Consider the following 13,013-nt stretch of genomic DNA (forward strand, 5'->3'; position numbering starts at 1 on the left):
TTTGTTCCTGTAAATAGGTAGTCAGTGAGCTATCTTTTGCAAAGTGCACATCAAACGGACATTAAAAATGGAGAGACAGAAACAGAAGCATCACTCATATGGTGCAGCACTTAAACATAAACTTATTTTGTGTTCTGAGGAATTTGGAAACTGTGAATCCGGTAGACCATTTACAGTAAGTGAAGTGTCCGTTCGTCGTTGGAGACTTCAACGACAGCAATCTATCTTTAGCAGCCTCTCTCTTATATGTGGGAAGAAGTGGTAAAGTCCGCCGTGGATGTTGTTAATCCATTTTTCCTTCCATTCCTGGATGATCAGGGAGTTAATTCTACAATGGTGGGGCATATCTGCCAATTAGTTTGTAAATTTTCTCTTCTTTGCCTTTTGTGTGTTGTCCTTATGTGTGCTGAGAGCCACTTTACAGTCTCAGCTTTTAACCGAAGTTAGAAAATTTTAAGATTTTAGTTGTACGGCATTACAATTATGCCACTTTAGTTATGGCAAGGGGTTGGACCCCGTATAGTGTGACGGGTGCAAAATAGACTTAGTGCTGACGCACCCTAAATTTTAAATTCAAGTTCATCTTGGCCTTCCTTGCACCAGTATATGGTGGTTCTGTATTTGATTATTTGGTCTTTACTTGTGATGTTATTTTTTATGGGGGTTATTCCTGAGTAAACAAAAAATGATCGATCAGACAATTCGACTATTGATGGCGGGGAAAGAACTTCCGGTTTGGCGAATTTTCCATGTAAGCAAGTGGAATACAGTTCGCCACCGAGCTTATTTTCTTATAACAGATCGAAAACAAAATGGATCACCTGAAATTTTTGAGTGATATAGAGAAACAATGGTACCTACAAAAGATCGGCAATTTCCAGGATCCTTTGGATGCAGATATAAGGGACAATACTAATATTTTCCAAGGCAATGTTGATTTTCTACCATCAGCTTCGTTTTTGAAAAGACTTCTCAAGGTTGAAATGAAGCTAACATTAATTATAAACATTGAAATACTTCGATCACAACAGTAAAAGAAATAATAATAATTACTACGGTTAAAATTATTGTTATACTACACTAATAATATATACCTAATTAAATAAATTTTATTCGAATTTTATTATTATTGTTGTTTATTATTAATATTATCATGCTATTCGATCCACAAGCCGAATGAATATCCAGCACAACTATTTTCCATTTTACATTTCATAGTTACTATATTGAAATGCACAGTTATTGTATTTTGTTTATTAACTTTTGAAAGTGTCATTCAAGAAAGGACTTTAGAAATTAGAAAAAATACTCAGAAAGTTTATATTGTGTGACCTCATCTAAAATTATAATTTTTCGAATTCTGAAAACTGTGGACCCATTTACTCTTTGAATTAAATGATAGAATATGAAAAAATATCCTGGTTCCTGTATTTTTCACTCTTTTTTTCGATCTAATGCATATTTTACTGTTCGAATACTAACCAAGTGAACTTTATTTCTGTTATTAACAATAAAAATAACAAACTTCCTGCTTTTTTGCAACTTGAAATGAAAGATGCCAATATCCAGAGGGGGAGGAGGGGTAGACTGACCTACCGACGCCCATGGAGAGATCACTTATCAACAACCAAAAGGCAAATATGATTATAAATAGTTCCAACTTTTAAATTTAATCGACACATGAGCGTTAGACGATTATAATTTCGAAACACGTAAAATATTTTCATTTGATTTTGATGAAGTGCCGACTGCAGAGCCTACTCCCTCGTGTTTGTGTCCAATCCTTTCGCTTTACTGCCTAAATCCACCAGTGGCGTACGCAATGGGGGTTACGGGGTTTAAACCCCCTCCTTGAGCTTGTGAAATGTTATGAAAAATGCTGTGGAAAGAAATAATTAAATTGCTAACTTACCACAGTCAAAGATCTAGGACAATACTATTACTACTACTACTACTACTACTAATAATAATAATAATAATAATTTGAATTATTATTTCCATGCAGCACGGAGAAAAGCACAGCCTTGAAAATTAACAAGTATTCTTGAAAATAAAATATGAGGGCAACTATGATTTAAAAGAGAAAACTTATTTTGTATCTCAGTTGCAACAATGTTCAATACACTGGCGTACGCAGGATTTTTTTTTCGGGATGGGCTGGAATAGTAAATGTGGATAGCACCAGTGGCGCAGCGTTATAGTACGACCGTACGCCCGGCGTTCCCAGATTTAAAATTTCAAAAATGCTTAAATGCTGTGATTATAAAGTAAAACGTGACTAATTTCATATGTGTTTGACCTTCATGGCATTATAATGGCTATTTTTCGCGATCCGCTTGCAACGCTCCACTCTCAACACTCGTTCTAGCATCTCTTTTCAATGCCTTTCCCGGCCGGACGCCGAGCAGGTTCGGCGTACAGGACTCCTATATTCCTTGCTGCCTTTATGGAGGGAAAGCTTCCATTTCTACAGCACGCTCGTAAATAGGCTCTCTTACGCCGGCGTACGAGAGGTCTACCGTGAGTGGTTCATGTGACCCTTCCTGCCTTCTGAAGCAGACTACAGCGGCAGAATTCCTACCCGGTTCTTCGCTCTTCGCGCTCATGCAACTCGTGCTGTGTGATGCTACAATACGCAATATTGACTGACGTAACTTTACCAATCTCAAATATACTGCTTCTTAATGGCCACTGCATTGTATAATTTATCGCACGAACAGCGATGTGTATTAGAAACTAAAATATCAACACAGTTTTTGTCAAATAAGTTGGTGAAGTCCTCGTGATAGAAATTCAGCCTGTGGCTGCTCTACCACTTAACCCGCAAAACTATTATTTTCTTATTGTATTTTTTCGTTATTATCTAACTACTTAATATTGTGTGAATGGAAATGTTTAGCATTCATTTGAAAACTCTTAACATCGAATGGTCTCTGGAGAAAATTATTTTAAAATGTTTATCAGCATTCTCAAGATGTAATAAACAGTGATCTGAATTACTAATCGGCACAGTTACGTCAGTAGAGTGTACGATATTTGAATCATCCACTCTGCTTTTCACAGTGCGCCAAGACGACAGAGGTCCCTGGTTCGAATCCCGGCGTGAGCACGGGTGTTCTTTGTCAGTGTCCCTTCATCAATATCATCACTCATATTCATATTCGCAATTAACCAAAAGTGGTAGAAAAGCGAAGTAAAATAAACCAAATCAATCAGTAGTTGGATCGCCCGCAACAATGACGTCTACTGTTGTGCAGAGGCGCTTGTGATTCAGGTAGGTTTTTAATGACTTGCGTCATGCAGAAAGATATAAAAAAGGTATAGAACACCAGAGTTCAAAACATCTGTGGCATAGTGAGGCATCTAATTTTCTAGCTAAAACATGCAATGATGATGTTTTATTGAAAACCCAGCTTACTTCAGGCAAATAATACCCGTGGCGACTAATACCATAAGTAAATTATTAAGCAAGAAAGGGCCGACTCTTCCTTCGGACTTGGCGTTCCCACCCGAAATGTCCATGCTACGCCACTGGATAGCACATGCCTTCGTTTTGGAGGGCAGGATGCATAATAAAATATCTCGTATTTTTCGAGCTTTTCAGTCTATTAAAATTGTATTCAGACAAAAATGGTAATCGGGACTCACTTTAAAAGAGGTTTCGCATTTACACATTTTGATTTTTTAAAGTTCTTAACGGATTTTTATTTGAAAATTCTGATTTTCTCAATTTCGGTAGGGGCTGTAACCCCATCAGCCACCCCTCTACGTACGCCAGTGTTCAATGAAGATGTATTTTTTTGTGTGTGAACAATGAGAAAGAAAGTTCTTGGTTCGTTGTAAGCGACTAATGTATAGACAAAGGCTAGGTGGACAAGAACAGTCACCACTGCGCCTTCCCATTGTTTACCGCAGCACGTTTGAATGTCTCTCTTTTAAAATGTCTCACCTTGTTGACTAGACAATTATTCAAACGACAATAAAATAAATATTGTAAAATGTTTTGTTGGCAAGAACAGAGAGACAATCCAGATGTGAATTATCGGGCACATTTATGCGGGTAAGAAGCCGGAAAAAATCCAACCAATTCCGGGAATCGAACCCGGATCTCCCGCGTGGTTGTCAGTCGCTCTACGGACCAGACCACCACACCTCCTTGGATGAGTTCCATACTTTGATTATTTTAATTTAATTTAATATATTTTCTTGTTTTTATGGATTTCTTCACACTTAAAATGTCTCACCTCGTTGACCAGACAATTATTTCGTAATAAAGAAAAAAAAGGTCCCAGAATTTGATAAAAACCGAATGACTAGAAAGTGATATTCTTCTATTGCTTTCGTAAATACCATATTTATGTAGATCTCTAGTACTTAATAGTAGTAGTGGTATTAGTAGTATTATTAGTAGTAATTCAGCTAATTAATTAATTGTAAGTATTATTAATTAATTGTGATTATTATTATTATTATTTAATTAAAGTATAATAAAACAATGGTAATGTGAATTTGGAGAAAGTTTTAGAAATAACCCCCCCCCTTGCTAAAATCCTGCGTACGCTACTGAAATCCACTGATCGGGTCTGTCTGAAAACGATGCATAGATACCTGAGAACAATTGTTTGTTCCCTATCTCATATTGAAACCAAAAACTACACAAATATTGTCGCCTTTTCCGAACACACTGCCTTTACATTTTTGAATTCAATGTTACTCTTTTCAAAACCGGAAGTGCAGTCCCCGCCAACGCCAAGGGAACACAGAAATGGAAACATCCGGTGAATAGCGCCCATACATATGTTATACATTTTAGGTAGTCTTCTCAGATTGATCCGTCGAAATAAACTATCGCGTTGTAGATGATGAATATGTATGGGTTTGTAAGCGACATAGGTAGTCTGAATGTGTTGGAACCCATTGCTACCAATTTATCTACTACAGGCTCAGCTTTTGAGGGAACGTAATCCATGTCATCGTTGCATTTCTCGTAACTTCACACCTAGATATATAGCTTCCGTTACTCTTCTAAGATTTTTCTATGAGTTTTATCCGTGGCTGTTTATTAGCATTCAGCTTACCTTTTAGGATTATAAAGTGGGTCTTGTGGGTGGCAATCGTCAATTTCGCCATATCACTCAAGTCCTCGAGAGAGTTTATCGCAATACTGGTCTATCTTTCCAACTCTATTCTTGACTTACCTTCCATAACAATTAATACGTGATCTGCAAAGTCAATTGTGCTTTTGATCTCCGAAATATTTCCTATTTTTTTTACAGTTGGCTCCAAGTTTAGATTCCACAATTCGGAACCTACCTATAGAATGGATCCTTGTGTTGTTGATTTTGATTTGTTTGGAACAAACTATTTGAAATATTTTTTCAACACCGTCAATTTCACATTAGCTAATAATGGAAATCAAGCACCAAACTGTATTTTCGAATGGCAGAAAATGAATGATAAATGCATTCCGAAGATACATGTGTAACTTTCATGTACAACATGAGCAGACAAACTGTGGAGAATAAGGTTGACTAACAATGACAGTGAGCCTAAAGTATCTAAACATATATTGCTTAAATATGTCTGTATTATACAGTGACGTAACCACAGGGGGTCATTGACCCCCAACTTTCGACGGAAGTCAATTCTAGAGTAGCAAGGGGGGAATACGTTGACGGCCAAGGGCACCTGCAGGGGCTGCACAGAGGAGCAAATTTTATGCAAATAAAAATTCATTTTGAAAAACTTTCTTGCTTGCTTCACTCGCATTATCTGCTTTTCTCGTATTTGTCAAGTTCAGAGTTGTAGCTAGGAGCGGCAGGAGTCGGCCATGGGCGCCGAATCATCTAAAAACGTTGTAAAAGAGAGAATGCCATGGGGTCCAGTGAAATTATTTGCGCCCTATTAAATCAATATTGTTTTCAATTCCAAAAATTGGATCCAAAATTTTTCTTGCTCGCTTTGTTTTCTCTAATGTAATGTATTTAAATAATATGTTGATTGATTGATTGATTTGGTGATTTGAGTCCACTTTATGCACAGTAAGGCTAATCGGGACTGGACATACAGTTTAAAGTGGGATCTGAACAACTTGTGCCTCCACCGGGTATCGAACCCGGGACCCCTTGATTACTGCGTCATCGGGGAGGCCTTAAATAATATGTGTATTGAATAAGGTTTGAATACGTACACAATTTAGTGTTAACTGCAATGTCAGATCTTCAAACCTTGCCCCCCCCCGCAAAATATTACCAATGGCAATGACCCCCCTCTACCAAACTACCTTCACACACACACAGACACACACCCACACACACACACATACATTATATATATATATATATACGTATATATATTACACATATATAATGTATGTGTGTTAGAAATAGAAAAGCAGTAATATGTGTATTTGCTTGATATGAGTATTCTGTGCATGTTTTTTGAGGTGAATATTCTGTGTATTATTTTGCGGGATTATTATTCTGTGACCAGCAAGATAACTGTGACATACTGGATGACTGTGTGTGAGATTAAAGCTTAATTTACTTATATTGGTGTTTCGTTTTTTAACATTTGGCGACCGTGTGACAGGACAGGGAGACTTTGTGTAAGGCAAAGACTGAGACGCCATGGAAAAGATAAGTAAATTAAGAACAGTAACGAGATCGTCGTTTACGCGCTTAGCGAATAACATTGAAGCGGCGTGCAATGGTGATTGCCCGGATTTAGTGGAAGTGCAGAGTAATTTTCGTTTGTTGCAAGATAAATTCGTCAAATTGCAGGATCTGGACACACAGTACAGTGATTTGTTGATGGACGACGATGTCAAAGAAGAGGATTTGATCGTCGAAGCAGAAAATGCAGATAAGTATGCATGTAACTTTTATCGAATCAAGACTATGGTAGAACAGTTATTAAGTAAGCAGGTGTTGAACAATGGTAGTGACGCTGTTAGTGACACATCGGTAAACTGCAAACGAAAAATCAAATTACCGGTAGTGGAACTTAAAAAATTTGATGGTAACGTGAAGAACTGGTTACCCTTCTGGAGCCAATTCAAACGAATTGACAAGGACGAGGGCATTGATGATTGTGATAAATTTCAATACCTTGTACAGGCTACCATACCGGGTTCAAAAGCACGTCAATTTGTAGAAAGTTTTCCCCTCAGTGACGAAAACTATCCCAAGGTCATTGAAGGACTTAAGTCACGTTTCGGCCGTGATGATGTGTTAGTGGAAGTTTATGTTCGTGAACTTTTGAAGTTGGTGTTACACAACTTAAATGGAGACAGTAAGTTGGAACTTGCTGTTCTTTATGACAAAATGGAATCACAGTTACGAGCATTAAGTACATTAGGAGTAACATCAGACAAGTGTGCTGCAATGTTATACCCTCTTGTAGAGTCATGTTTACCAGAAGAATTTTTGCGAGTGTGGCAGAGAAGTTCTGCAAATTCCACTGATTCTAAATTGGAGAGTCGGCTGGAAGAAATAATGTCTTTCCTGAAGAAAGAAGTGGAAAATGAAGAAAAGATAGCACTTGCTGTAGCTGGGTTTGATCTGAAGAGAAAGAAGGAACGTATTAGTCGTACTGAATCTATACCCACGGCAGCTGAATTGATTAATTGCAAAGGGGATTCTTCAAAGTGTCTATTTTGTGGTGATTCGCATGTTAGTGAGGAGTGTGTGAAGGCACGCAGTTGGTCCTTTGCGGAAAAAGCTAAGATGCTTAGGGAAAAGGGGTTGTGTTACAGATGTTTGAAAAAAGGCCACCTTAGTCGAAACTGTAGGGTAAAATTAAAATGCAGGATTTGCAAGGGGCAGCATGTTGAAGTGATGTGCTCTGGTCAAAGGACTAAGCAGGGAACAGACTTTCCAGGGAAGCAGACTAAGTCACAGACGGTTGTTGAAAATTCTTTGACGAATAATGAACATGTTGAAACGTTTCTGCAAACATTAGTTGTAAAAATAAGAGGACAAAGTGCTGAAAAATATGTAAGAGCAATCATTGATACTGGTTCACAACGATCCTACATTTGTACATCTACAGCAAAGGAAATGAATTATGAGGTTGTAAAAAGGGAAAATGTCACACATGCACTTTTTGGTGGCATTCTTTCTGCACCATATGAACATAATTGCTATCGTGTCAGACTGACTAGCATCAGAGGTGATTATGCTTGCAATTTTGAAGCCATGGATCAGCCTAATATTTGTGACAGTGTAACATCTGTTACTGAAGGTCCTTGGTTAGCAGAGTTGAAACGGATAGGTGTAGAAATTTCCGATAGAGAAAATGGTCCAGTGGAAGTTTTAATTGGTGCTGATATAGCTGGTAAAATTTTCACTGGCAAGAAGTTTGCTCTAAAATGTGGATTGGTAGCAATGGAAACACTGCTTGGTTGGATACTAATGGGCAAAGTTACTACACATGAAAGTCATAGAGTTTCATCCATGATTGCAGCTTCAATGTTCTGTAAGGAAGCTTCGGTTGCAGATTTGTGGAAATTAGATGTTCTTGGCATTACTGATCCTGGAGAAAAGAAGTCCAAAATTGAAGCTCAAGAGGCAGTGATGGATTATTTTGAACGAACTCTGATGATTGACGAAGAAGGAAGGTATGAGGTAAAAATGCCATGGGTGGAGGGACACCCACATCTTCCTAGTAATTTAGAAATGTGTAAAAGAAGACTGGATACACTTGTTGAAAAACTGAAGAAAGATGACTGTTATGAAGAATATTGTCAGGTTTTCAATGAGTGGCTAGAAGAAGGCATCGTCGAGGAGGTTTCATCTGAAGAGATAGACACCAAGGGACACTATTTACCTCATAGACATGTTGTAAAATTGAACAGCGAGACCACCAGGATACGCCCTGTGTTTGATGCTTCTGCAAGAGAAAAGGGGTATCACTCGTTGAACCAGTGTTTAGAGAAAGGCATTAATTTGATTGAAATAATTCCTTCAATTCTGACACGTTTTCGGTTACGCAAATTGGGAGTCGTTTCAGATATAAGGAAGGCTTTTCTGCAGATTAGTTTATGTAAAAGCGACCGTGATTTTTTGAGATTTCTTTGGATAGATGAGAAAGGCGACATAAAGGTTTATCGTCACAAACGAGTTGTTTTTGGTGTAAGTTGTAGCCCATTTTTATTGTGTGCAGTAATTGAACACCATCTGAAGCAAGCTCTGAAAAAATGTAATGAAGAGAGCTGCAGCTATTCCAAGGATATCATTGCACAGCTGTTGCAGAGTTTTTACGTAGATAATTGTGTTACTAGTGTGAACAATGAAGAGGAACTCCACCAGTTTATTGAAGAAGCTAATCATTTGATGGCAGAAGCGAAATTTGAACTGCGAGGGTGGGAGTATACCTCACTAGGAAACTTGTCGGAAGATAACAGAATATCTGTATTAGGCTTGGTATGGGAAACAAGAACAGATAATTTGGAATTGAGACCGGAATGTTTCCAAGGAATGAAGTTTCAAGTTGTCTCCAAAAGAGTTATTTTGTCAACTGCCAACAGAATATTTGACCCTATTGGAATTACCTCTCCAGTGACATTGTATCCAAAGATCCTTCTTCAAGAAACATGGTTGTTAAAATTGAGTTGGGATGAAGAAGTGCCTGAAGAAATGGGAAGAAAATTCAGACAGTGGGTTGAAGAATTACATTATTTGAAAGGGCTTGTATTTCCTAGGTGGATTGCTGAAGGTTTGGAAGATTGGAGTTTGCATGTGTTCTGTGATGCTAGTGAAAAGGCATATGCAGCTGTAGTATTCTTGAGAACCATTGATAAGGGACAAGTCAAGGTGCAATTAGTACAAGCTAAATCAAGGGTAGCTCCGATAAAGAAGTTAACCATACCCCGCTTGGAATTGATGGCAGCTCTTATTGGAGTGAGATCAGCAGCTTCAGTAACCGAATCATTGAACATTGGGGACATACCAATTAATTTTTGGACAGATTCGACTACAGTTCTTGCATGGATTAGACGCAATGATCCGTGGAACACCTTTGTAGGAAATCGTGTGCGTGAAATAAGAACGATGAGTAAGAGAGAATCTTGGAATTATGTACCAGGTATTATGAACTGTGCTGATCTTCCTTCGAGGGGGTGTTCACCCAAACGGTTAATGGAATCAAAATGGTGGGAAGGTCCATTGTGGTTAAAAGAAGCTAAGAGTGAATGGCCTGAACAAAGCTACACATGTCAAGAAGAAATTATTGCCCAAGAGAAGAAGAAGACAATTGTATCTAGTTTAGCCAATATTGAAGAAAGGGATGACTGGTACTATCACAGATTTTCCAAATATGAACAGATTGTTCGACTGATAGGGTGGATCAGAAGATTCATTTTCAATTGTCGTCATCCAAAGAACCATAGGACAGCAGAATTGTCAATAGAAGAAGTAAATGCTGCTGAAAAGGTAGTTATTCGCCTTGTACAAAGAGATTCTTATGTCGGAGTGGAAGACAAGAAGCTGAAATCTTTGTGTCCATTTGAAGACAAGGAAAAAATCATAAGACTGAAAACTAAAATCCTAGAGCTTACAGATAAAGAAACATTTCGGTGTCCGGCTGTCTTGCCAAGCTCACATCCAATTGTGAAGAGGCTTATTTATTATAAACATATTGAAGCTTGTCATGCAGGTGTACAAGGTCTGATGAGTATTCTTAGAGAACAGTTTTGGATATTGAAAGGCAGAAAAAGTATTCGTTCTGTGGTGAAGGGTTGTGTGATTTGTCGGAGACATAATGCTAAAAGAATGGAAGTAATGCCGGTGTCTTTACCTGAACATCGAGTCAGAGATGCAGCAGTATTCGAAATAACAGGAGTGGATCTAGCTGGACCTGTTATACTTCAAAGTGGAGAAAAGGCTTGGATTTGCATATTTACTTGTGCTGTTTATAGAGCTGTACATTTAGAGTTAACTTCTGGCTTATCATCTGGAGATTTTATTCAGTCATTTCGAAGATTCATTGCTCGACGAGGTAGACCACTAGTTGTTTACAGTGACAATGGGACAAACTTTGTAGGCACTGAAAATTTGTTGAGCAAGCTAGAATGGGAAGATGTAGTTGCTTTTGCAACAATCAAGCGCATTGAGTGGAGATTCAATCCACCCACTGCTGCCTGGTGGGGTGGATGGTGGGAGCGTTTGATCAGACTCATGAAGCAACTATTGAGAAAAATTTTAGGGAAAGCTTCACTGACCTATGAGGAATTTATCACGGTGCTATGTGATTGTGAAGCTGTCATGAATGCTCGACCACTAACCTACATATCAGAAGATAATTCAGACCTTGAGTCCTTGACACCCTCCATGTTTCTGCAACAGGTCAGAGAAGTAGGCGTGCCTGACCTCGATGAGATACAGAAGGTAAATCTACATAAACGGTGGAAGTATTGTCAAAGAATTCGTGAGACACTAAGAAGTAGATTTCGCAGTGAATACTTGGGTCAGTTAGTGCAGCATTGGAATGCTAAAAGTTCTTGCAGAGAAGTGAAGGTTGGCGAAGTGGTTCTTGTTGGTAATGACAATTCTAAACGTCTGGACTGGCCTTTAGCACGCATTGTGGAGCTGATACCTGGACATGATGGTGAAGTACGTCTCGTAAGGCTGAGGACTGCAACGGGAATTATGATGAGACCACTACAGCGTGTTTTCCCCTTGGAAATTCAGTCAAGTGAGTTGCCCAAAGTACCCAAAATGAAGAAAACTGAGGAAAAGACAGTACCTGAAAAGGAATGTGCTCCGAGAGTCACCACCACTCGACTGGGAAGAAGAGTGAAGCCTCCACAGAAGCTGAGTTTGTTGGTACAAAACTCATGTTATGAACATTATTGATTGTGTAGAGTCACTAATTGTCTTTGCGTGACTCTAGGTGGGAGAATGTTAGAAATAGAAAAGCAGTAATATGTGTATTTGCTTGATATGAGTATTCTGTGCATGTTTTTTGAGGTGAATATTCTGTGTATTATTTTGCGGGATTATTATTCTGTGACCAGCAAGATAACTGTGACATACTGGATGACTGTGTGTGAGATTAAAGCTTAATTTACTTATATTGGTGTTTCGTTTTTTAACAATGTGTTTGTAATTCTTGAAAATTAACCCTATAAAAAGTAAAGTATGTTAGGCTGGGTATAATTGGTCATGTAAAAAACAGTTTAGGCTTAGGGGGAACCACATTGGTGTGCACCAATACAAAGTAAGACACTCAAACTAAGTGATAGTCTCACATTATTGATTCTTCCCATTTCAGAGCAGGATCCTGCGAAATTTCCCACCTGTTGTGTGCGAAGTTTCTGTGTGTCATATTGAAAGTTATACATTGGATTGGACCCCTTTTAGGGCAGCCAAACGAGAAATGGAGGGTCCTGTGCCCCTCCCCCTTCCGCCTCCCCAGAAAAAAATCGTCGTTGCACCTCTGGTATTATATTTTTCCGCAAATTTTGTCGGACAAAAATAATTTGAGTAATTAATTCGGCATAAACGGGGGGATGTTCTACCTTTTGGGGGGGAGTGCGTCATGAGCCTTGGGGGGGATGGACACCCCTGGATGTCCTCGTAAGTACACTTTGTTTAATTTAATCACATCATCACTCATTCGCATCGTCGCTGTTAATCCATAAATTACAGAAAAGCGACTGAAAATAATAAAATTCAAATATACTTACATTTACGTTCTATCCTGCAGCTGTCTCTCCACTTTTGAATGGAAATCCGATATTAAGAACTTTTACCTTAAGTAAAAGTAGAATAGAATTCTTATACGTGTCGGGCCTTCAAGATAGCTACTGTAACGAGCTTCAACAATGAACAATAACTGTTCCATGTTAAACGTTGTTGTGCTGTTTTGTGTTAGGTCACGTTCACTTACAAAATAATGTTGAATGTAAAATAAGAATTTTCGAACTTAAATAAAGTAAATATTGAAACTGAACGTGAAGTTAGTAAATCTCTGGACTTAGCTAATTTTATTATTATTATTATTATTATTAT

At 38.3% G+C, this 13,013-nt stretch overlaps 1 protein-coding gene across 1 annotated transcript; it reads left to right on the forward strand.

Annotated features, from left to right (window-relative positions):
- The first annotated feature begins 6,629 nt into the window (after positions 1-6,629).
- Positions 6,630-11,855, forward strand: LOC146005502 (uncharacterized). The gene has a single exon (XM_083144748.1). The coding sequence runs from the start codon at positions 6,630-6,632 to the stop codon at positions 11,853-11,855; it is 5,226 nt and encodes a 1,741-aa protein (XP_083000874.1).
- Positions 11,856-13,013: the final 1,158 nt, after the last annotated feature.

The sequence above is a fragment of the Lepisma saccharinum genome, chromosome 23, assembly GCF_977018435.1.
Source record: "Lepisma saccharinum chromosome 23, izLepSacc3.1, whole genome shotgun sequence".
NCBI lineage: Eukaryota > Metazoa > Arthropoda > Insecta > Zygentoma > Lepismatidae > Lepisma > Lepisma saccharinum.